The 26,185-nt window shown below is 42.0% G+C and overlaps 1 protein-coding gene across 1 annotated transcript in view; it reads left to right on the top strand.

Moving 5' to 3' along the window:
• Positions 1-26,185, top strand: part of KCNC1 (potassium voltage-gated channel subfamily C member 1) — a gene marked incomplete at its 3' end in the record, with an annotated part of 104,405 nt that overhangs the window by 66,538 nt on the left and 11,682 nt on the right. The window contains exon 2 of the mRNA XM_082762652.1: positions 19,375-20,308. Within this exon, the coding sequence (XP_082618778.1) occupies positions 19,375-20,308 (934 nt within the window). The remainder of the gene's footprint in view (positions 1-19,374; positions 20,309-26,185) is intronic.

Raw genomic sequence — 26,185 nt, 5'->3', positions numbered from 1 at the left:
GGCTGCAGCTGGGGCACTGTGGGGAGCTAGGCAGAGTAACAGTGTGGTTGATGCAGGTGCCATCAGGCACAGGCACGGCTTGCAGGCAGTCTCTGGAATTTCAGTGGCACGTTCCATGTGATGACGTGAAATGCTGATTCTGAAATGCTCACGGTGAAGATTTTATTTTAATGTGCTTTCTACTTTGACAGTATCTCTTTCAAAGCAAGTTATATCCATAGTGATTTTATTCCTTTTTTTGTTCTCCCAGTGCAACAGAGCACCTGGTCATTTCAAGCCTGACTTGGCTGATTTAGGAAAAAATAGAACAAGTTTTTCTTCCTTTACACTCAGCTGAAAGCTTCGAAAAGAGCTTTTTCTGAGTAAGTTGCATAAAAATACAGATTCACCAAATCAGCATTCCTGAAAAAGTGAAAATAAAACAAGCAAACAAATAAGGTTGGGTAGATAAAGAAAAACCCTTTTACACTAATTAAGGAATCTGTATCTCCATGGCCCTAGAAATAAAGCCCACTTCCCATCACACCTTTTCCTGTGGTCCCACCAGTCATTGCTCAATGCACAAGGGTCAGTAGACTACCAAGCATATACAACGTGGAAGTTACACGGTGTCAAACCTAACATGCCAACATAGGGAATAATCTCACTGAGATCTAGGGATTTTTGTTCAGTTCCTTACTCTTCAATTTTTGAGTATAAAATTAGTAAGGAGCAGAGGATGGATAAAAGAACTATTGTGTTAAATCCCAACTCAGCTCAGCTACCTGCTCTTCCTTTCAGTATTCCCTCTGCTGTTCCCAAGTCGTATTTATTTGCTGCCAAGCAGCAGAAAGCTAACTAGTGCTATGTCGTGTTTCCTTGTTGGCGTCACGAGCTCCTTCCCACCTCCATGGATACTGCCCCTCACCTCAGCTATACAGGGTGAAACCTAGAATGGAGAGAAAGGGAAACTGGCAGTAAGAAATAAGAGAGTGAAAGAGCAATCTTGCACTTGACCTATAGAAATACCTCCCTCCCTCAAAGAACTTGCTCTCATGAGTAAAATCAGCCCTTAAACTTTGGCCACAGGACACATTAAAACCTCCAGGCAAGCAGCAGGCAGGCTTGGGCTGTGCTGCTAGGCTAGCCAAAGCAGTCAGCTGAAAGTTACAGCAGGTATTCCCACGTGAGATCCAGTCACTGCAGTACTGGTGAAGCTCCTGTTGAGGGCAATTTAGAGAATTTAGTATTTGTGCTGCAGTGTACATAGGAAAAAAGGCTGACATAATCTAACAACAGCTTCTGTCAATCCATTTGCAAGAATGAAAGAGATGCCTTATTTTAAAGCTACCCACTATGAACCTTTTAGACACACCACCTTCTCCCCATTTTGTATTTCTTTCCTTCCTCACAATAGTAATCTTTCAGAGTGGGAGAGAACAAAAAGATTTTGTCTTCCAAGACACAGACTAGTTGTTTTGCATCGATAGTCTTGATTATTTTTTTTTTAACCCAGCAATAAATGCACCTGGTATTATAAGAACTTGCTGCCTTTTCAGAAGGCTCCAGCCTATTCCTATTTTTGAAATAGCAGAAGGACCTCAGAACGAATACCTCTCCCCTTTCACACATTCATGCACAGGTGAGACAGGGATCCCAGGGAACAGAAGCTGACTGCACATAAAAGTCAAATAGCGAAAGGGTTTGGAGGGTCAGAATAAGGCGGCCATGGCAAAGCCAAGCAGTCTGCCTGTGCACAGCAGCAGAAGGAAGGCTGTTTTCCAGCTCCTGCTGCCACCATCCTTAACTGTTCTTAAGAGGTTGTGGTTCTCCACGTTCTCTACCCTGGCACTTTTGCCAAATGTGATCGAATTATGATGAAATGGGGGCTTGATCTGAATGTCTGCATACAAGACTACGGTCCGAAGAGTCAACCCAACAGCCATTTATGTCTTAGAAAAAGAAATGGTTATGAAATTTACTGTGTCAGGAGTGGAGGGAAACTCCAGCATTGCCTTCCAGCAGATCAGCTGTTAACCCCTCTTTTCCCTAAGTGCTGATAATACCACCTTAGGCTACATGAGGCTTTCTGGAAAACAAGGCAGGTGTTACAAAGCAACACCTCTCTGCTTCCCCAGCTGTGATCCATTTCTCTTCTATTTTAGCCCAGCCTTTACTGATCATCTCACTTAAAGGGTCCTGGCCCTCATTGGGATCAACGGGATCCCATGGAGGATCAATGGAACCAGGCCACTTCCCAAACCCTGTATGAGTAACAACACCAGCTGGCATTTTCAGGGCCCGGGGAGGGCAGTTCAGCCACACGGCTTCCATTTAAAATTACTGAGAGCTGGGAAGAACAGCCCTGTAGTCAGTGTTGAAAATATTCAACCCCAGAGAGCAAGTGAGAAATTCAAGTCCACTTCTAAGAGCATGATGCTGTAACAAATACATTGCGTGATACTTCTTGCATCCGTGAGGCACTGAGTCAGCCTAGATCCTCTTTATGTTCATGTAGCTCAACTATCTCGATACAGATCCCTGTCTGGCAGGCAATGGGGAGGGCTGGGGAAGTGCAGCGTATCTGTCAGTTGCAGCAGACAAGAACATCTTGTACTTGAGCTGCTTGTTGAGTAGGTTTGAGAGGCAGACAAACCGGCAGACTAATTACATTTTTTAACCATGGTACTCAAAAGTAAAATCCTTGTAACGTGCTACCAACTTGAATGTGCCTGTGCACAATACCAGATTATCCCCATCAATACCAACAATAATATGTTAACTCTACTAAAAAAAATATCATGGAAAAAGTTAATACTCAAATTAAAAATATTCCAATCTAAACTGAGCTTTGAAGAGGTTCCAGCATTCTCCTTTCTAAGACAATCATGACCAAAACCAAAAGATTCCTCTGCAGGCTGGAGTAACAGAGTAAGAAGACAGACTGAACCAGCTCACTAAATCCATCTTTGCTGAGCAACAGCCTGAAGGGATAACAAAGCAGCCTGCAACAACCTGAAGGGCACTTTGACAAAGGAGGGAAAAGCACAGCAAAACAAAGCAGCACGTAAATAGGAAAAATGGGTTGAAAGAAGATGGTGAGGCTACAAAGTATTCTACTCCAGAATGCTGCCTCAAAGGAAGAGATGTTCATCCCATATAATCCCCCGAATAACCCTGGAAAGGCCTCCCAGCAGCAGGAGGAAGTACAAAATATACATTTTATCACTTCTAGCTTCCAAAATTGGTAAGAAATTGTAAGAATGATGCCTCATCCGATAAGCCAGAGGCTCTGGGTTAAAGCAACACCTATCCTTAATACTATCAAGAACTGTGTGCGTGTGTGAAGAAAAGAATGAACTGCATTTTCTGAGCAAGTAGCAAGGAGAATGACTCATGCTAGTGGTCATTACACAAGAACACCAAGAGCACCATAACATCATGCTCATAAGCAAGAATATATTGCACAGGGAAAATAAACCAAGCACCTTCATAATCCAGTAGCTGCATTAAATCCCATGACATCTGCCTAAATATCTATGGGTTTTTAAAGGCAGCTTTTTAGCCTTGCCAATCCTCCACACCTGAAAGAACTGTATATGATGGGGCTGAGAAGCTGCTGAGGGTTAAGAATAAGGCAAAGAACAAGCCATGTTAACTTCTGTTTTCAAACTTTCTCCACCTGCTTTCGAGACTTCTCTACACCAGATACTTATATTAGTTCCTTGCTGGTCCTTCACATGATCTTGCACTGCTGACACCACTGCTCAAAGTAAACATCTGAGGGAACTTGCTACAACTCAGAAACTCAGAATTTTAGTTGATTTCAGACTGCAAACTTTTGCAGAGCTAATAAAACAACACAGCTATAAACATGCACACCCAAAAAAAAAAATGCAGCACTGCTTATTCCTGAGGAGGTAGATTTCAATTTGCCTGCTGCATGTCCCTGAATGAGTCAACTGTGCAGGGAAAATACCTCCAAGTTAGCACGATGTCAAGCCTATGCTTCTTCCAGATCCGAGCTGTCTCTAAGCACACGCAGCTCTGATGACCATGGAGGACACAACCCAGCAAGAGTCAAGCAGCTCAGAGTCTTGGCACTGTGCTCCTCTTGGACAAAGAACACTGATAGCATTATTCTCTTACAAGGGTGTCTTTTCCTTTGTGCACCCAACCAGTGGCACGGTCTGCAAGGCAAGGAGAGGAAAGCAAAGGCACTTAGCCCCAGCACACCCACCCCAGTTGCTTGTTTGCATAAGTTGTAGCTGATTTTATTTGGTAAGAATATAAATGTCCTAATTTGGTTTTAAAAATAAAATCAATTGTAAATTTATTTAGAGCAACTTACCTGCCTGCTTGATGTACATCACTGGGCCCGTATTGATCGTTTGAGGTAGAACTCATTCCAAATTGTATCGAGTTCCTTCATTAGCAAATTTTTAGCAGAACTCATGCTGTGGTTCTAGGCCAGAAGTATGCAAGGCTCCACTTAGGGACTATAGAACTAGAGTGGGGGAGTGTTGGGAAGAGGATAAGGATTCTCCAACAGAGAATATTTAAAACCAGCAATAATATGAATTACGTTTTGGATAAGAGAGCCATTTTTCAAACAACAAATGAGAAAAACTAAGAGTGGAAAGAGCCTACGTGCATTGATCGGGGAAAAGAAATCCAGTTGGTGAAGATAAGAATGGAGTGAATAATTCATAAGTAGTACAGTGCACTGGTCATTTCAATAGGCATTTTGGTTTGTGGAATTAAGTGCCTAAAATAGCTCAGCAATGCACAGAGCACCTCCGAGGCAGCGGATGGTGAGGCGGGCTCATCTGGCTTGCCAGCGAGGCCGCCCCGCTGTTACTGTGGTTACCAAAGGCCCGTGGTTCCCATGCCTACCAGGCCTCTCATGCACGCCTGGCGATTCCTCACCAGCTTCTGTGGCTGTTTTGAACAGGGAAAGAGTCCTCGTGCTATGCCTGCGCTCGCCCTGAGACAAAAGGTCTGCAACATGCAGGTGGGCTCAGCCGCGGGAAGGAGCAGCTGGCGGCTCTGCTGCAGATCCTTACCTCACTCTGCCTCGTGGCTGACACCACGCTCTCTCCTTCATGTGAGGGAACACCCCTGCCATGGAGAGGAAACACAGGAAAGAGTCAGAAATGAGGAGTGCTCGTTGCCCTGACAAAGGAGGTGGCACTCAGGGGTGCCTTCACATCCCCAACCCAGAGGGGCACATACATAGCAACTCTCTCCTCATTGGGGCTGTATTCCAAGTTCAATATAAAAATACTTCCGACTGAGCAATGAATAATAATAAAAACAAAAAGCACAACTTTCACGTTTGGCACCTTGCAAGTACCCAGCTGGCTCTGTGTTTCAAAATCAGCTTTAACTTTTCCTGTCGGGGCATCAGCTCCTCCTGTGCCGTGCCCTTGCACACGGTTCATGTCCTGCGCCACCCTGCAGCATCACGCAGCTTGTGCAGGTCACTCACGAATTAGAAATGGAGTGGGTGAAAACAAACCTAATGCAGTGAATGTCCCTTGCCATCCACGCTGGCTAAAGCAACATTTAGCTCGAATGCAAGTCCTGGCTTTTCCTTGTTTTTTTTACTTCATCCCCTACTCTGCCTCCCCCACCTCTCTGTTTGCTGTAGCTGATGGCACTCACCCGACTCACTACCCACACGTCTAGGAATTGTTTTTTACAAACAAGTCAGCATTACAGACCGCTCTGTCTTTAAAGGCCTTTTTTCTAAATAGATTTTTATAGGCAACCATTTGCTCAAGCTCTTCTTTAAGCAAAGAAATGCCCCGGGACAGCAGTCTATCTCATGCTCAGGAGAGAAAGTACGCCTCACCCAGAAGCTCCCAGAGAGCAATGATATTGTTGGAATCAATGCACTTCCACCATCAGTTCATTTCATCCTTTCTCCCTTTATTTTTATGCAGTTTTGTGCCTGTTGTGTGGCAATACACACTAGGAAAGGCTTCCAGAAGTGCTTAGTGATTTCTGGTAATTCGCTGTTATTATCTCCAATTGGAAATCTCCTTAAGGCCAGGTTTTCATAGGCTGGCACTCCGATCCTGTTAAAACAGACGATAAGAGATCTCCGTGTTGAGGACTTCAGATAAAAAGGTTTCTCAGGACAAAAGATTAAAGTCACTACCAAGTATAGTTTATTCACTTTTGATGGAAAAATTCTCACCCTTCTCCCACAGAGAGCGGCCCTTTCTAGAGGAACTGATGTAGCTATGTTAGATGAACAAGACCATAATTTGGATAAATAGAAAAATCTACAACTACAGCCCACCCATCCTTCTCACCTCATCCTCCCTCCTGCCATTTGCTACATGTTGGACTCGCTTGGTCTGCAAGGTTAAACCTTGCCATCTCAGTATTCGATCTGACAACCCTATCCGTTCCTTTGGAATTCCAGATTTTAAGACATTTTGCCTCAGCCAGAGACTTCAATACTGGTAGCTGTGCAGCCAAAATTAAACCAACGTACTTAAGAAAAACCTGCTGTACCCTCTGAGCCTCACCATCACCTCACCTATGGAACAGAAATAGCATCTGCTTCTTTTGCCTTACAGAACAGCTGCAAATTGATTTTTAAATTAACATTTCAACAGCACTTTCAAGGCATACAATGTTGCACACTGTTAAGTGTTAGTGTTATGCAATATTTCAGGTCCTTTGTAGTGCAGGTAGATGCATAATATTCCACAAAGCTATTCCGAATAAAGGATATTTCCTTTGTGGTGGAGGATAGCATTCAGAAACAAAGTTAGCTCTTCAGCCACGGTTCACATCATACCTGCATGTGCACTTGAATAAACTAAAGATATGCAAATACACCATGGCTGATACAGCCATAATGCAGCAAGCAGTAAGAGATGAGAGTCTGCTATTATCCCACAAGATGCTGAGAGTACCGCAGGACACAAGTTAAACAGTTGCATAACATTGCTGGCAAACTTCTCAAAATACCCTAAATTCCTTTCGTCTTCTGTAGAAAGCAATTTTCCTCTGGGTTCAGGCTATGACTTACCTTGTGTTTCTTTTCTAATCTTTTCTTCAGCAGCTTCAGTTAACCTTGAATGCTTGAGACATTGTTTTAAGTAGAAGTGTTTTCCTTGTTGCTTATGCAACGTACCTCGCAGTAAGCATTTCAAGGCCTCGTTCTTTCAGCACCACATGACTTTTACAGTCCATCCCTCCCCAAAAGCCCCAGCTATAGGAGTTAACAGAGAGCGGTCCTGAGTTCAGCTCCCCAGCACCAGGGAAGACAGTGGCTCTTACAGTAGTTACCTGCAAAAGGCTGTCAGGAACCCTTCTGAACTGCTGTGAGCTGGCCAACCATGCTGTGTGATTAACCCCACAGCACTGCCCCTGGAGCACGCTCTGCAGGAGTTTCACAGCTGCTAACAATGACTCTGGCTTGGGGGAGGGAGAATTGCTGTGTGGAACTGATAGCTGGGTTGGTATCACAGGTGTTATACATCCTTCTCATAAGTTAAGCCTTAATAACATAACAATGAAGACTTCTTTCTTTGTCATCCATCTCACATGTAAGTGCACAGTTTCTGCATGTCTGTTGGTATGCAGTGGCATAGTTAGATTAGGTACAGTGAATATACTCAGGAGGAGAAAATATTTTACCAGGGAAAGAAAGTATGATATAATCCTCTCCTTTAAATCAGGACAGTGATGTCAGCAAGGAGAGTGGGCATGCGCACTAACTGCCCTGTACTGAGTACTGTGATAGGGACTCCTGGGACAGCAGGTGCCCTCTTGAGTTTGGGTTATGGCTGGGCTCTTCCTGAGGTTCTTTATAATCACAGTGTGTCTTTAATGACTGAACATCTCAGACTTGATTTGCCGTATAGAGGTTGAAGTACCTTCATGGGCAAAATCAAGAACCAAATAGAGCTGCGCTGAGCCCCAAATGATTCCTTTTACGGAGACAAATGCAAATTCTGGAAGGCATCTTTGATATGTGAAATGTTGCCTAAGTTGAGAAGAGTTACTAGAAAATCTTAAAAAAAAAATAGGAACCCTAACTAGTGCTATCGAACTCCATAGCAAAAGGACATTTTGGGAGCAAAGGTCTTAAGGCCTTTTAGATCTAAACGGTTTTCAGAGAGTTTGAGAAGACACCCTAGGATACTTAAAACAGAACAAAGAGCAGGAGAGAGGGAAAAAATAAATACCTCTCTCTACATATAATATATGCACTTGTTTACAAAACTGTCAAATCTCGCCACAAAGAAAGTGAGATATTTCCTATGAGAAAAGGGAAGTCTACCTGGAAATTGCAGTGCTTGACCACCTGAACAGGAGAGAGAATGCCAAAGGAGCAAACTGGCATAAAATGGCTACCTTCCTGGCTCCGTATGTTTACTTCTGGCACATGTAGGAGTTAAGCCACAGAAACATAGGTATGAAAACTCTTCTCTTCAGAGGGATAGTAAATCAGATACTGACATAGAGGGGGTGATAAAATGCCAGATAACATCACCATAACCCCTTCATTCCCTGGACTGATAAATACAAAAACGCGGCAGAGAAGGGTTCTGTAGGTAGGAGGCTATAGCAAGTGTATCTTGTACTCAGGAACAAGTGAAGCAGAACACCGTAAAGGCAAATTACCACTAATAAAAGCTGAGGCAAAAGTTTGTGCTGCAGAGGGCTTCTGGTCGGTGTTTGGACTAGGAATCGGAGTGTCTCATGCAGCTACACTGCACAGATCAACCTGCATTCCGGCAGTATGTGCCATCTCCTATCCATGGTCCCCATGTCACTGTACTGCGCAAATACCTGGAAGCCCATTGCTACATTGTGAGCACCAGAAGTGAGGCAGGTGATCCCCCTGGCTGGCCACAAGTCCATCCTCCTGGTAAAACCTCCTTGCAGAGAGCAATGTCCCCAGCAAGATGCCTCTATCTGGGAGGAGCAGCCCTGGCAGACCTGGAGGGGAAGAGAGGGGCTGTGTCAGGCAGAAGGAAATGCAGCACAGAACAGAAGTCAAGGGCTAGAATGAGCCCTTCATCTCCTTGCTTAGAAGAGGAAAAGCCCTGGAAACACAGTGCTGTGAAGAGTCACAGGAAGAATTTGAGGATGCAGCAATGTCATACCAGGGCCATTTCTTTAAGTCCTGTCTTCCACTGGGTTGCACATTCCTCCCCTTCAGTGGATTCTCCTCAATCCACTGGTTCTCCTAGTAATTGCTGCTGTCCTGGCAGGACTGTGCACAAAGAGGGAGACCAGACTGTCTGCCAGTTCTGCATGCTACAGCCAGGCATCACCACAGTCCTTGAGGCAGGCATTAGATACCTAATAAATAAACACAATTTTATATATAATTTATATTTACGGAGATTGCCAAAATATCCAACATGAAGCAGTCATTGAAATGCCTGGGTCCTGACACCTAATTTTCAGCCACATTGTTAAGAAGCCTGGCTTTTCAGGGACTGTTATCTGTGACATCCTTCCATATAAACTGCAGTGAAAACAGGAAATCCCAAGCTCAACATTTAGTAGCACACAGTGCTTTATATTTTCAGAATGGTGAGTTATTTTGAGTGCCTCACTTCTGAGGTGCTCAGCTCAGCTCTCAGATGGCTCTCGGCCACTCCGTGAATTTAAAACTTTGGAACATCTCTCATGGAGCAGTCGGGAACTGGGGTTTCAAAAATCCACAGTCAAATATGAAAAAGGTTCATCCCTGTCTCCAAACAGGATTTCCATCACACTTACTTTTGCTACAGCATTGCTTGGGGAGAGAAATTGTATTTGGGACCCTTCACAGGCACTGCACACCTGAACGGCTCACCTCTGTGGGCTGTCATCTTCTGGGTCTTCCCCTTAGTCTTATATAGGAGCCACCAGCATCCAATTGACTGCCCCTACCAGCTGTTGGTGACTTCTCATGGAAGACAAGCAGGTAGATTTCACTCCCTGTCTGAGGGTGGTTATGTAGCCAGCCTAGCCACATTTTAAACTATTAAAGATTCGACAACTGCTTATTCTAATTTGTCTCAAAGAAGCAGCATCATTGTCTGAATACAAACATGGTCTGGCACACACCACAAATACCTTGGCTTCAAAACCACAGGGAGAAAAGTCTTCCTCTTTTATTAGGTTAGGAAGGTCTGTATTCAGGACAAAGCCTCACTGAGTATTTCAAGTGTTTCCTTGTGGAGTTTTGCACTCAATGCTTCCACACGCTGGAGTTTTTCTTGCAAAACATAAGAAAAGAGGTGGTCTTTCTAGTGGAGCTGGAGAAGAACAGGCACCCTGCCTGCTCCATGCTTGTAACAATTTCGTTTCTCCGGTGCTGGTGCATAGTTGAGTTTGGTGGCTCACTTGGGGCAGGCCCTGAAAGGATACAGAAATATGTCTCCTACTCTTTGAAGAGCTTCTGGGATGATTCTAATGTGATGTAGGCTTGAGAGAGGCTGTACTTCTTAGAAGTACGAGCATGTGAATTTAGCCACTCTTGAGCAAGTGACTGTGCAGAAGCTGTAGCAAAAAAAAGGAGAAATGGGAGTTGCTGCTCCACAGAGAGTCCCAGGACTCAAGTAGCCTACAGCTAAAATCACTGTAAGGAATCCCCAAGTTAACAGCTTCAAGAGTGTGCACGCACATACATGCATTTGAGAGATTAAAACTTGTCAATCAATCCTCTTTCTATTTTCATATTTCTAAATGCAAAAGGTGAGGCTTGGGCTAAGATACATACCTAGTTTCATCTGTCTGCACTTGATCATAACCACAAGCACGTGTGTGACTTTTATTCATTTTTGAAGGAGAAAAATAAAAATTACATCTAGAAAATAGGAAGCCTCAGGACTAAGCATATTTTGCAAGTCTTTGGGTTTTCCCAGTTGGATTCGCCTAGCTCTAGTCAGGAATTCCCCTCTCTTGTCAAGGCATTGCATAAGAAATGTTTTTTCCCACAACGAAGGACTGGCAGCGAGTCAGAGAGGGAGGAAGTGTCATATCTCAGGAGAGAAAATAGCATCCAGAACAAAGGTGGTGAGGCGAGATCCAGAATATCATAGCTCACGATGCTGCCACCAGTCATCGCGAAAAAATTCTTCTTTTCAGTTGAGAATAGAAAGTGTGCATAGTGCACAAAAAGTTGCCTGCCTTACAAGAAAGGGCTAAAAAAACTAGTGATAATGAGCAGTTGTAGAAAAAGTTGCCTGGTTTCATTTGTCATGCTCCAGTGTATGAAATATTACATGACCTACTTGGTTTATTTAATTCTAGAACATTTGACAGAACTGACAGCATAAATGTGTGTGGCATCATCTGAAAATGAGATTAATAATTATATTGATTTTATGCAGTAACAGAATGAGAATATAAGAACATGAGTCTAGGACCCATGGAACATTTGGATCTTTAATAGATGTTAGCTTAGAAAAGAAGGAAAGCATCTGCAAATTTCCAAATCCATAGCTGTCTGTGATGGATAGGGCAAAAGCAAACAAGCCTAAAATGTAGCACAGCTGATTTATGTTAGATATTAGGAAGAAAAAATTACAGCAAGACTTCTTGCAAAGAATCTATAATATTCACCATTGGAGGTCCTTAAAAACAGCCTATAAGTTGGGGAATGATCAAAGACTGTGCTTTGGGTTAAGGGACTGACTCGATTTGTAGGCCCTTATCAAGCCTATGTTACTACAGTCCCTTGAAGAGATGGAAAACTCCCTTTCAGCAATTACAGCTCCTTCTGTAGCGTCCCATATACCTAGCTGCAGAAATCTTGGGGCACATTTGGATCAGGAATCTATAAATGTTAAGATGAGAATTTCCCACTGAGCTGTTGCTGAGCAATATGAAGCATTTCTAACTCCCACCATACTGTCTCCACACAGTTCTCACTACCCAGACTAGGGAGCTAGCAAAGAAGCTTGCAAAATAAATTCACATCTCTGCTCTGATCATGCATGGTGTTCCTATTAAATTGCATTAAATTGATTTAATCTAACCTAAATGAAACCGGAAAACTTGCCTAAGCATTCCAATCTCTGCCTGGTGACCAGCTGGCTGGCCATGCGGTCACAGCCAAATACTGTATATACCACACTTCCAGTTCTGATGAAGCCTTGCTTCTCTCTGTAACTACCTTGTCAAAGCACACGGCTGCCTGCTAGGACTAACATTTGAGAGAGGTGCTTCTAATTTATTTATTGCAACGTCAACGCTGAATAACTTAAGCATATTCCCCACAGATGACTGCACATTTTTTTTTAACATGCTATTTCACGTCTGCGTGCCACTAAGCATTCCAAGATTTTTTTGCAAGCTGTCATATATATTTTTTTGGCATTACATAACCATTTCATCCGTGAGCTGCCAGTGGACTTCTCTTCTGATTCTGGAGCAAGCTTTGTTTATCTCTAAGCTTACTTCTTCAATTTGTCTCAGCTAAGAAGCACAAATTTGAACAACCTTGAGACTGAGCCAGTATGTTCACTGAAGTGAGTTTCTCTGTTGATTGTCTTATCTTATTGAAAAAAGAAACTCATTGGAAAAAGATGGACTGCCAAGATGGTCATCTGTCCCTTCACAGACAAGAGCTGGGAGGTTACATTTGATTGTGCCCTCATAGACTGGTTTCACACCTACAAAAGCAGAACTGGATTTTTCCCCTTGCAAATACTTTCAATTTCATAGTCATCACTCAAAGAATCTCCAAACATCTTACATTAGGATTCTTAATGAAATGTTGCCAAGGTGGGTTTTTGACAAAGTCTTTGCTTTTGCTCACTTTCACAGCATTAGCTGGTTGCTAGCTACTGTGCCTACATTTAGTCATTTGATCAGTCATACAGATTCAATATTTCTCTCCAAAATTCAGCAGAATTACTTGCACATTTGAAATGAGTCATTTGTTTGAATCAGGGTCCATATCTCTAAGAAAGCCTGGAAAATCAGTCTTGACAAATAAAGTTGTAATAAAGCTGAGTATTTTAAAGCAGCTTTCATTTAACCCAAACTTTGGCTGAGCTGTGCAAAAAAGATTTGTCTCAATTATTAAACATTTTGGTGATACACTGGCTAAGTTTTAGAGTGGTTAAAATATAGCTTTCAGAATAAAATAAACAATCCAAGCTCAGTGATTCAAGTCACAGGCAAATGTCCGCTTCATGCAGATATAACAGCTGTTTCAGAGATAAACCTTGAACAAATGAACAACTGTAAATACTGGTAAAGCCCTTGGCCTCATGAATGGAAATCATGTGGTTTTATGCAGGACTAGCAAAAAGCACAGGGGTCTGGATATATCTGAAATACTGATGTTTTGCAGGAACAAACTCATAGGTTACCAGCAGTGATCTGAAACGCTTCTGAGACTAGCTTGCTCCTGCAAGATAGACAGCATTTAGTGTTCATGGACTTACTGAAAGATTACTAGACCTGGGACTTCTTTTTGGTAGAAAAAAAGGAAAAAAAAATGAATATTGGATCTCACTTGAGTCATAACTTATATTTCTAGAGGCACTGCAGCACTAATGGCTCCATCACTTCTCCCTTGGAGGGCAAAGATGTATGAGGAGAATGTTTTCATCTCTCATTTCAGTCTTGCCAAGCCCTGGGCTCTCACACTGGGGAGGAAGCAAACTTGACGTTCAGAGGTTCTGCTCATACTGACTAAGACGACGACTTCTTATCTCCTGTGCTTTTTTGGTTCAAGAGGAATAGGATGGTTATGATCTAGTAAATTAAGTATTTTTTCATCAAAACCATAACTCACCAGAACAGACCATTAGAAAGACAGGGTGCCACTTCTATAGAAAATTTTCTGATGATTCAAGCAAAAGGCCATCTTCCTCTGCCTTTCATGGTTGAGGGAAGGGTAGGATTTCCTGAATTTCCCTGCAAGAAGACAGGAATTAAAGAATCGCTTTTTAAAAAATACTTCTGTTAGCAGTTGCAAAGGGAGAGGCTGGAAAATCTCCTCTAAGTGTGACCTGTTCCTTTTCTCCCCTCTAGCCTGAGTCACAATTGTTAAATGATTCTGAGCAGTATCAAAGGAGAAGAGCACCCGTCTGCGGCATGCAGCTTCTACCAACTCACTCTGAATGTGTGATGAATTATGAATGGTATGTTGTGTAGATCCCTATTTCCTAGAGAACAACCTCTGAGTTTACTGAAACTTGACTAGTAAAAGCTGTGCTGCTACTGCTGCCACCAACTTTCCCTGCTTATGGTCCACGAGTGGTGTCTCTTGGATCAAAGACTCAGCCAAGGCCTCCCTTCACAGGTACACATGCTGGGAGGCAAAAAAATGGGTCAGTGCTGGAGGCTAAGAGCCTCAGTCATGCAATTTCTGTCCCAATGCTTAAATCAACAGCCTTTGCTGCCCATCTGTATTGAAATCTGGCAATTCCAAGCACTGTATCAATGCATTCTAGTGGGTTACTGGGCTTACTTGCTTACAGCAAACCATAAAAAGGTTTCTTATCTCTGAGATCGGAACTATCTCAGAAATGCAAGACGAAATACGGTTTTAAAAAGTAATTCCCAGAAGTAGGCAGTCACACCTATATATTTAATACTGTCTGTCTAATCCTCAGACCTTTTTCTGAATGAGCCTAGTCTCCTAATCCTCGTGTATTGCAAGGTTTAGTCATGTTTTTAAGGTACTGGACTTCTGTTTCCTTTCCATGCTGAATGGAAATTTACTGGCTCATTATTCATGGGCGGCTAGGTCTGATTCTGTTATCTTGTACCGTTTACAGCTCTGTGACGTTGGTGTGAAACACTACTATTCTGAATTAATTGGCACTTCATATTCACACTGGACTGACAAAAATGGCTAGGTTAGATAGTGGAGTAGAGTAGTGAAGAAGCATGCCTTACATATACACACAGTAAATATATATATATAAAAAATCAGAGGCAATAAAAATTAGATGGTGAAATTCTCCACTTATGGGCATGACGCACTTTAGCTGCTTTCAGGATGGACTTGTTAAAAAATACCTGTCACAATTCTAGATTATGCAGGACTGTAATTTTTTTTTTCTCTCTCTCCAAAATGAAGGCATTTTAACATAAATATATTTTAATTAAAGCATCTTTTTTAAAATCTCCTCTCTGCCTTCTCTTATAGCTTCTGCAGTTTGGACAATCTGAAGTGCTCCTTTGTTGGCATTAAAGCCAGAAAGAAACAGTGGCAGCACCATCTCTAGGCTAAGTAAAACTCATTCACATGTGTCAAAGCAAATAAAAGAGTTTTGATCTCTTCAAACACATTACCTAGGTATTTTATTTAATTATAGTAAATTTTAGCTGCTGTTCTGGAACTCAATAACACATGGCATCACTTGATAAAATCCTCGCTTTTCTCCCCATTCAGGTCTTAGGACGAAGAGATATTCTGTTGTAAAATGTATGGAGAAGGAAAACTAAGAATCTCTAAATATCCCAAGAGCAATCCACTGGTTTGATTAGGGTTTAGGCAATCATTAGTGAAATAAAGAGATGTATTTTCAAAGACATTAGAACACATACAAGTCCCAGAGTCTTCACTAGATTTCACCAGCTTTGCTCACCTCTGGACTTGACTAGCTATAATGTCAGGCATGGTGGCTGATCTTTATTGGCCTTTTTGATAGAGAGCCAGGGAGGGTTCCTTTTTTGAGCTCTTTGGTATGAATGAATGCTCATCACCCATAGCCACTGAATAACTATTGGTTTTGTTTACAGCTTGGTAGGTCTTATATCAAATAATTAATGAGGAAAATATTCAGAAGAAAAAAGGAATCAGGGCAATAAAAATTTGGGACCACCAATCTAAATCTATGCCAATGATATAGAGGCTGATCTCCATTGCTGTCTCCTTTCAGTGCAAGCAAGTTTACTACTACAGCAAAAACAAGGTCTTTTCAATACCAGAGCATGTATTGGCTACAGACCTTTTTTTTTTCTTACCCAAAACAAAATAGGTTTTATGATTAGAAAGCAATTCAACAGTGATAACAAATTCTGATTGGGATCTTTCTTGTCAATACTATTGTTGTGCCATGGTTCTATGAAACCTTGATAGCAAACCCGCGCTTCCAAAGCATTTAAGAAAACACCTGTGAAAAAACTCTGTTGTTAAATGCAGACAGAAGGAAGCAAACGCCTCACTCATTCAGTGGATACTTCTCTGTTCTGCTGAACTGATGACTAAGAGATCTCAATTCCCCTCTGAAGCCAAGGTGCGCACACAGGGGCTAACCGCAGGAGAGATTATGGGTGTGATGTTCTCTGCTGGTAGCACTGTTAGCATATACCACTGCAGAGAATTTAAATGTCCTGACAGAATTGTTTATTTCTTCCCTTCAATACAGCAAAATATCATTTCTCAACATCGCTGCTGGGCAAGATCAGCCTGAAGGTTGTCCTAAGCCCCAAAATCTCACTCAGGAGAGGTATTCATACACCTGAAGAGGAGAACTGCATTTTCAGTCAGCATACAGGGGCCTTTTTCACAGACCCCTTAAAATGCAGTATGGTTTTATTCCCTTCTCTGCTTCTTATCAGCGAGTTCTACCTGGCTTAATGAAATGTCAGCATTTCCTTCTACAGCTTCAATTCTCAGGGATCTATGACTCTACAGTAAAAATCTGCTCCAGGCCAAAATGGAGCAGATGTGCTCTGAGGCTGCTGGAAATATTTTCCTGAGTTCCTGCTGAAAAATGCTTTTTGTTTCTTGTTTTACTCAGACAATTGGGCTACTAACCCCTGCTTAATTATGCTCTGAGCATTAAAAATATACATAAACTGACTTTGATCACTTTAAAAGACTCTTCAACTTATTTTTTAGGGAGACTGTTGATAATTAACAATAAAATGAAAACATATAGAACCTGTACACATTTATCTGTGATCACAAAACACAAACACCAAGATTTTTTTAACCTATTTTACAGATGGAGAAACTGTGCATGGAGAAAATTTCCTGCTTTACTGAAGAATCAGATAAATAGATACCAGCAGTCCTGCCTCTCAATTTTCCTAACCTCTCGTCTGTTTGTCTTCCAGACAGTTTATATTAAGCATTGATTTTAGCACATATTAACATGTACATTAGACCACCTATACTTAGATGGTCTAATCACCTGAGGATACTATGATAGCCTTAAGCAATTAAGGGAAGGTACTAGTTTTCTTTACATGTGACAAGGGGTAACCTTCTTGTCTCTTTGGCAGCAAGGTGGGATTTGAAATGCAGAGGAGTCTGTTTGCTTCATATCCTCCCAAGCTTATTTGTTTCTTCTTGGCTGAATACTGGCACAAGCTGCCTTAACCTTGGAGATATCCAGGTGTGGACCAGGGAAGGCCCTGAGCATACAGAATCACAGAATCATCTAGGTTGGAAGAGACCTCCAAGGTCACCGAGTTCAACCTCTGACCTAACACTAACCAGTCCTCCACTAAACCATATCCCTAAGCTCTACATCTAAACGTCTTTTAAAGACTTCCAGGGATGGTGACTCCACCACTTCCCTGGGCAGCCTGTTCCAATGCCTCACAACTCTTTCGGTAAAGAAGTTCTTCCTAACATCCAACCTAAAACTCCCCTGGCGCAACTTAAGCCCATTCCCCCTCGTCCTGTCACCAGGCACGTGGGAGAACAGACCAACTCCACCTTGTTACAGCCTCCTTTAAGGTACAAACTGATCCAACTTCGGTATCTGGTCCAACTTTGAATGTGAACCAAATGTTGTATTGTATGACATCTAGAGTGCCCTTCCAACCTAAATTCTTCTGTTGTTGTGTTCACTGCCAGTTTCCCTCCCTATTGAATGGCTCACCTTAAACTGTGACGAATACTTTCAATGGACTCTGTTTGCTAATAGGGAAGGTCAAGTGCAGTTTTGCACTATGTCTACCCAGGAAAGCAGACAGGAGAAACTCCTTGATTGCAGGAGAGCTTTGGTTGCATGAAGCAGAGGTTATTTTTAACTGGTCCTTTGTCAGCAATTTGTTTCAGATTACTGCCCTGCATTTGCTGACAACAGACAATCCAAAGAAACTCATTCTTTGTAATTCCTTCTTTGGCTACACTGTTGAAAAAGGGACATTGTAAATAATGGAACACTATGAGAACGCCTAAATATTTTAAATAATATGGTTGATCATGCTCAAGAGAACAACGAAATCACATCATATATAACTTCTTTTGTCAAAGATACACAAGAGACAAACAGGAAGATAACTGATGTAAGGAGGTAAAGGGGAAGAGGTATTATTACTAACACACTGCTCCAACACAGAAGCAGGTTTCTTAGATGTACAAAACCTACTTGATTTATTAAAGGAGGACTGAGCAGACAAACTGTGGTTATTAGAATTGTGAATTTTGGCCTGACTGTCCCCCTCAATTATCTTGGAATATAACCAAGAGATCTCCTTTAGGCTGAGAAAAGCCTGAGGAAAGAAGGAACTGAAGCAGAAAAGGAAAATGCTCCTAAGACACTCATTGACTTTGGGGGCTGATACCATCTTCACTGTAACTTGATTAACCAAATTGCGATCAGACAGCCTTAAAAAAGATTGATTTAGTTTCTATGTGAGACTTACAATGCAATGAAAATCTCTTGAAGAAAACCTTGTGTGGTAGAACCCAGTAGATTTGTCTCCTTTTGGATCAGCTGACAGGTATATCCAAATCTTCTTGCTTCTCTTCTCTTCTCTGACTGACTGCCCTAAAAAAAAAAAATAATAATTTAAAAATTAAAGATTTGGAGAAGACAGTTGAGAACAGATTATTTACTACAGGAAAACTGTTTGACATGCGACTATTCCTTGAGCTTTCTCTGGGGTTTGGTAATACTGTCTCGTGATGCCAACCAGGACTCAGATCCTTGCTGTAGAGTCCCCTAAGACTGCCACTCATATTTAGCAGCACCTGAAGTGCCACAGCTCTCACTAAGCTGGGAGCAGGAGGCAGCCACCACACCACTGACACAACGCTGTTGAATGACTCCTGTGTGACAAATGTCCCAAAAGGTGTGCTCTATCTTAAGGACCAGAAAGTACCAGAAGACCCAGTTCAAGCAGGCAGAATTTAAGTATGTCCTTAACTTTAAATACCAAAGAGAGCTTGGGGATTCAAATGCTTGCTTAGATTTACACTCACGCTGAAGTGCTATCTGTATAGGAATGGACATAAGCATGTACTTACATACTGGTCTCCATCCCAGCTTGAATGTCAGGCTGTCTTTGCAGGTGAGACTTGGCATCTTAAGCCCACAGGAAGAAGGCTTGGCGTAATCTTCAGTTTTAACGCGGCTCTTGTCTCTCCCTTCTGTAAGAATCAAAGACCCTGTGCTTAACCTACTGTTTAACGTTTCTCTCGTATCTTTCTTTCTACAGTACGTGGCATTTGCCTCCCTCTTCTTCATTCTGGTCTCCATCACCACCTTCTGCCTCGAGACCCATGAGAGATTTAACCCCATTGTGAACAAGACAGAAACTGAATTCATCGGGAATGACACCCAGGTGCGGCACTACAGGGAAGCAGAGACTGAAGCCTTTCTCACCTACATCGAAGGTGTCTGTGTGGTCTGGTTTACATTTGAGTTCTTGATGAGAGTCACTTTCTGCCCAAACAAGGTGGAATTTATCAAAAACTCTTTGAACATCATTGACTTTGTGGCCATACTGCCTTTCTATCTAGAGGTTGGACTCAGTGGCCTGTCTTCCAAAGCTGCTAAGGATGTCCTGGGCTTCCTCCGCGTAGTCCGTTTCGTGCGAATCCTGCGAATTTTCAAGCTGACCCGCCACTTTGTTGGGTTGCGGGTCTTGGGACACACCCTCCGTGCCAGCACAAACGAATTCTTGCTGCTCATCATATTTTTGGCATTGGGCGTCTTAATCTTTGCCACGATGATCTATTATGCCGAGAGAATAGGTGCTAAACCAAATGACCCTAGTGCCAGTGAACACACACACTTTAAAAATATCCCCATCGGCTTCTGGTGGGCTGTTGTCACCATGACGACCCTGGGCTACGGAGACATGTATCCTCAGACTTGGTCAGGCATGCTGGTGGGGGCCCTCTGTGCTCTCGCCGGCGTGCTGACCATTGCCATGCCTGTCCCTGTCATTGTGAACAATTTCGGAATGTATTACTCCTTAGCTATGGCTAAGCAGAAGCTACCAAAGAAAAAAAAGAAGCATATCCCGAGGCCACCCCAGCTGGGATCCCCCAATTATTGTAAATCTGTCGTAAACTCTCCACACCACAGTACTCAGAGCGACACTTGCCCACTGGCCCAAGAAGAAATTTTAGAAATTAACAGAGCAGGTAGGAAACCTCTTAGAGGAATGTCCATCTGACCGTTAACCTCCATCCCGCGTAGTGATTTAAGATTCAGCCAGACTGCTTTCTTAGAGCAATGGGTAGCACATTTATCCATTCTAGTCCCACCATCACACAGTGAATAATATGTGTGAAGTCTAGGTTGCAGGGACAAATGGTACAGTGGAGGCTGATCAGCAAAACTAAGGATGAGAGCACGCTCTAGGAGCCCAAACTTTGGTCCTGGTTAAGGGCATACAAGTCTCAAGATATTCTGAAGAGCTGTTACATCTAGTGGAAGAATTTTGAGAGTTCTACAGCTATTTTGCTGGACTGTGTAATGCATCTCAGAGGCTCCTGAGAGCTGAATGCTTCATAGAGCAGAGTAGGAGCCAAGTACTCAGCAATTACAGAGTTTTCTGACAAAACAGGGCTGGAATTTGAAACAGCCAGATGCTTTCTCATTTGTTCCCAATTGGGACCTTTCAGCTGTTTTAAATGGCAGATATTGTACATCTCATTACAGAAACTAGGTGCCTAGTAAGTTGAAGGGACAACTATACCATCATGCATATTCATGAGACAATCCCGTCTCTTTCTGATGATTAACTGCAAAGTAGAACAACAGCTCAAATTCTTGACACTAATATAAAATGACTCACTCTGAGACAAGACTAGATGTAAGGATGTTTATTCCATGGCATGCAAACCAATTATTCTATAATATTCCACTAGAATTTAGCATTTAGAGCTATGAAGAGTTTTGAACTACGTTTTCTAAACCACGCTCCTTTTGCAAGTATGGGTTGGTGAGCTATAGCTCTTTCAACCCTCAAGCAGCAAAGGCTGACTGGAAAAGGTCAGACTGGTCAATACTGGCCAGTTTGACCTGAACAGTGATCGCCTCATAATATGGTATTCTTATTTTTAATTACACTGATTCATGTCAGCAATAGGTGAAACCAGAGCAAAACTAATCATGCTAATTCTACTGGGGGGTGGGGGGAATGGAAAAAATACTAGTCACCGTGGAATATATTATAATATCCCATGGCTAGTGGTTAATTATGGGAATATCTCAGTTTTATGAGACTCCTCCTATAGCACATAAAGTTACGGGGCTCCAATTTGACTATTTCAACCCCATAATCTACCTCTACCCACGGAATATCACTATTTATTCTATGGAGTAATTTCAAAGTAGATAACCATGTTGAAAACAAAGCCAACTGCGTTTTTGGCAGACGTTCCAATGAAGTTGCATAGTAGACATTCTTCAGCCTATTTCAGAATATTCCCGTGTCGTATTAGATAAAACAGATCACCAATCAAGTGATTTTAACTGACATCTAGACAACAAGAGATGTTTTGAAGGAGCTAGCGTATACCTATGATGGTCTTGTGTTATCATTTTTTTTACTTTAAAGAAAATTCTAATTTGTTATTCATCCTGAGTGAGGTATTTTCTCGTCATCTCATAGCCATGCATGTTGATGTCATTGTGAGAGGCACAAAGAAAGCGAGACTTTCCTTTGTGTGTGACTTCACCTATGCCAGTGCTAATTTTGGAGGGGAAGAGCTGGTGGGAACTTTTCTTTTATCTCTTCTCTTCTTTCCTTTTTTTCTTTTCCCTTTTGTGCAACTGTGTAAAGTTCATTCAGAAGGTAAAGAGCTTTCATTTTCTTGTTAAAGACTGCTCCATTGCAACAGGCCAATCACAATTCACGTGACTGATAGACTGTCTCTTTCCTATTGTATCTTTGGTGCATAAGCGTATGGTTTTATCATCCATTCCCCTCAGGTTGCAAATGCTTATCACAACTCATGTCCAAGCAGCAAACCTTCTCATAAGTAGATGCCTTTGGGGCATCACATATCAAGAGGGAAAGAGGGCACTAACAATACGGTGTGTTTCTTACCACGCCAGCTACCCAACTGTAAAGCGTATGAGACACCTGACTTTTGAGTACTTTAGCAGTCAGCTACAGAGTGACTTTCATCTCAGAAATCCTTTGCTTTGTAAAGTTCCTTCCATTCCATATCCTGGTCCTCTCTGGGAACTAGAGGACTAAGAATTCTACGAGTTCAATGCAAATCCACACTGGTATCCTGAGAATACGTGTAATTTTGGTTCAATGTGGAACTGTTTTGCCACCATCAGTGCTCTAAAATCAGCTGTTACCACAATATCCATGAAGTATTGATAGTAACAGCAACTTAACCTATTTCTGCAATAATTAATTAGAAGAGGATATTTTTATATACGTATACAAGCATATATATTTTGAGAAGTAACAAAGCACACTTATACTTCAGCTAACAAAATGGACTCAGTAACACTGTTGCTGGAGACCTGTTTCTGATAATTATTATGCACCACTAGCAGCAAAACATTGTTGCCTGCATCTCTCAGCTCCCTCACAAGGAGAAATATCTATACGCATGCAAGAGAAAAGTGAAAAATAATGAGATCAGAACTGGACTGTTAAAACAAGATCTGCATTGCCTTGAATGTTGAGGTTCACTTTATGTAATATGAAGCGCTCATAGGCACTGACTTTTTCCTGAAACTATAACCTGCACATTATATAAAAACAAAGACAAGTTGTGAATGTTGCCCATACAGTGAAATATTTACATTAGTTAACCCCACCTAACCATAGACAACCAGTTAACATCATACTAGGAACTCAGAATGTGTCCATCAGATCTAACGTTTCTATAATTATATCCAAGTTGTTCAAGATATTTCTTGTACTTTGTAGTTGCAAAGCTTCAGTGTGGCAGTATCTAGGAGATATATAGCCATATGATTTGTATCTAATACACTTTTTTTTTTTTTTAATATATATAGTTGCTCAGGAGAAAGGGACATCACATGAAGTTAATAATTCCATATATTATGTGTGGTGGAATGACTAAATACTTCACAAAACCGTGATGAGTATGAAATAGTTCCACATATGATTATCTCTCTACAGCAAAGTGCCCCCTTACACACTGGGTCAGCAGTTCCCAGCTGATCTCAGTCCATACCCACACAGTCAAGTGGACTCTACAGAGAGCTCTGCACAGCCACATCCCAGCACCTCCTCTCAAGCTAAAGAGCACTTTCTTGGCACAGACATGCAAACAGCAGAACTTTGCCTGCAGGCTGCACAGCTGTTGCCAATGATGCTACGGTCATTTGCAGGCAAAGCAAAGAAGTTTTGAATTGAAATTCTGGTAGGTTTGATTTGAATTTTTAAGTTGGCCCCAACACTCTCAGCATCCAGTCCTATGCTAATCTGTATCTGGCAGGAGGGTATCTTTAAATAACAGCTCTTGGTTTTAATTTGATAAAGAATGCCAGAGTTCAGTTCTACCATGCCCTCCCTTCTCTGCATCAACTCTTCCTGCTCTTCATCCTACCCATTCCCCTGGTGGGTGAGTGGGAGAGCAGCAGAAGAGGAGGAAAGGCATTGCAGAGGATGGCAAAGCTACTGCTGTAGGCAGGCCTTCAGCAGCAGCATTAAGAAAGCAAAGATTTCCGCTTGGAGAACCAAAATTCTTCTTCAAGACAATTTCTGATGACTATAAACTCTCAAGATACTGTTTATTTAGTGCCTAGAGGAACTGGGCCTGTGATGATACAAAGGAGCAGATTTCATCTGACCCATTTGACAAAAGCTCCTTGACCCAGGAGCTATAGAAGACACTGTAGGTGTCTCCTCATTTAAAATACACACACCAAGTTGTAGCATTACCATGTCAAACTACTAACTTTGTTACATTGCAGTGTTGCGTACAGGCCCCATTCAAGATCAAGGCTTCATTTTGCAGTTGTCAGATCTGGAAAAATCACTATTTTACATCCAAATACCCAGCAGCCTAAGTAGACAGCAAAGAGAAAATGGAAATAACCTCCATTTTTTGTTTAAGGATATGAATCTATTAGAGAGTGTCCAAAGTAGGGCAACAAAGATGGTGAAGGGTCTACAGGGCAAGACGTACAAGGATCGGCCGAGGTCCCTTGGTGTGTTTGGCCCCAAGCAGAGGGGGCTGAGGGGAGGCCTCATGGTGGCCTGCAGCTCCCTCACAAGTGGAGTGGGGACAGCGACAGGACCCGAGGGAACGGCATGGTGCTGGGACAGGGTAGGGTCAGGCTGGGTGTTAAGGAAAGGTTCTGCACTGAGAGAGCAGCTGGGCACTGGGACAGGCTTCCCAGGGCAGTGGTCACAGCACTGAGCCTGCCAGAGCTCAAGAAGCGTTTGGACAACACTCTCAGACATACGGTCTGATTTTTGGGTGGTCCTGTGTGGAACCAAGAGTTGGACTCTATGATCCTTGTGGATCCCTTCCAACTCAGGATATTCTATGATTCCAGTATTTTCATTTGACTCAGGGCTTTATTTAATTCTGCAACATTACTTGTTGAAAAGCCATGAGTTAAACTCAACTGAGCACCGGTCATAACCATGGTCCACTGTGCTGCAGTGTCTTTTATCTAAAGGCTTCAGAGTACTCCTATCAGTCAATAGCATAACTGAAGTAAACAGAAAGAAAAAAAAAGAAGTGCAAAGGAAGCAAAACTTGCTTCAAATTCAAAGCAAAACAAAAAAAAAGTCAGCCTCAAACACTCAAACGTAGCTGATTTCTGTGCCAAACCACACACTATCCTACAGGTAATTTATCTCAGTACATGCAGTGAAATACATTAAGACACAAGCTTGTAAGAAAACCTCAAAACATGCAGAACAAATTGTGCAAGTTTTGTTATGGAAATGTTATTCAGCTCTTTAGGCTCTCTCTTCCGTGAGCTGTGCACTTACACGAAGTTGACTGCATGGTTACATATTAAAGGTGCCATAGATGAAGATGTGAAAGTTATATTCTGACACTGCAAAAGATATTTATGACAACATGAATGGAATTATAACTTCATTTGATGTCTACAACACTCTCTGGTGTAATGGAGCCATGGTCTTAAGAATGCATCCATAACACACAAGTACAGATGAGGGTTATTTTGGTTTTGTTAAAAAACCTATCCCAACTTTTAATTGTTTCTGTACACATACGTCCAACACCTGCACACAAGACATTTATGTTGATTTTAATATGGCCAAAGTAAAAAATTCTCACCTCTCTGGTCCACTCTGCATGCAGCTTCACTTCAGCTATACCCCATGGATACTGTATCTTCATACCAGTGTATCATGCAGACATGTCGGGTAACTTTTTCACAGTGTATTGATAGCAAAATACTCTGCTCATTGCATAGCTGAAAAATTTGGAAAAAATATTATTAGAATTCAAGAGCCTAAGAGAAGGAAAATATCTGTCCTTACTAACACAATCTCTAGCTTCAGAAAAAAATTTGTGGTTATTTTACTTGCCAGCCCAGAAAACAATTGTCCAGAAGCCACTCCACAACTACCCCAGTGTCTGAATAGTTAAAGCTATCCGATCCCAGGCAGAGGGGAACTACATTGTTATAATGACTCCAGACTGATATTAGGAACTTACCATATCAATGCAATTTACTGAGATAGAGCTGATCTCCCTTTAAAGAAACATTGTGGAATTATCTATTTTTACTTTATCAGTTATGTTTTCTGAAGGCACTGCTCTTTTCTCAGGGCTTCATTTTTCATCCCTTCTGTCACTGTAACCTAAATAACCTGTATTTCTTGTGGAACACATTGGTTCTAACGTCAGAAGTGTGCTGAGCACTGTAATTCCAGTGCCAGTGCTCAGTGGGAGCTGGGGACTCTTGGCAGTTCTTCTCACAGGCCCATTATGCTGCCTAACACATAGCTGTAGACTGTGAACTTCAGTGGCTTTCTTTTGCAGATAGCAAAGCATTGTTAAAGCCATAGGTAGGCAGTCACTGCGGTGGTT

Source organism: Aythya marila (genome assembly GCF_965140915.1).
Source record: "Aythya marila genome assembly, chromosome: 5".
NCBI classification, from domain to species: Eukaryota; Metazoa; Chordata; class Aves; order Anseriformes; family Anatidae; genus Aythya; species Aythya marila.
Note: the sequence above shows the minus strand (reverse complement) of the source record. Positions and strands in the feature narration are given on the sequence as shown.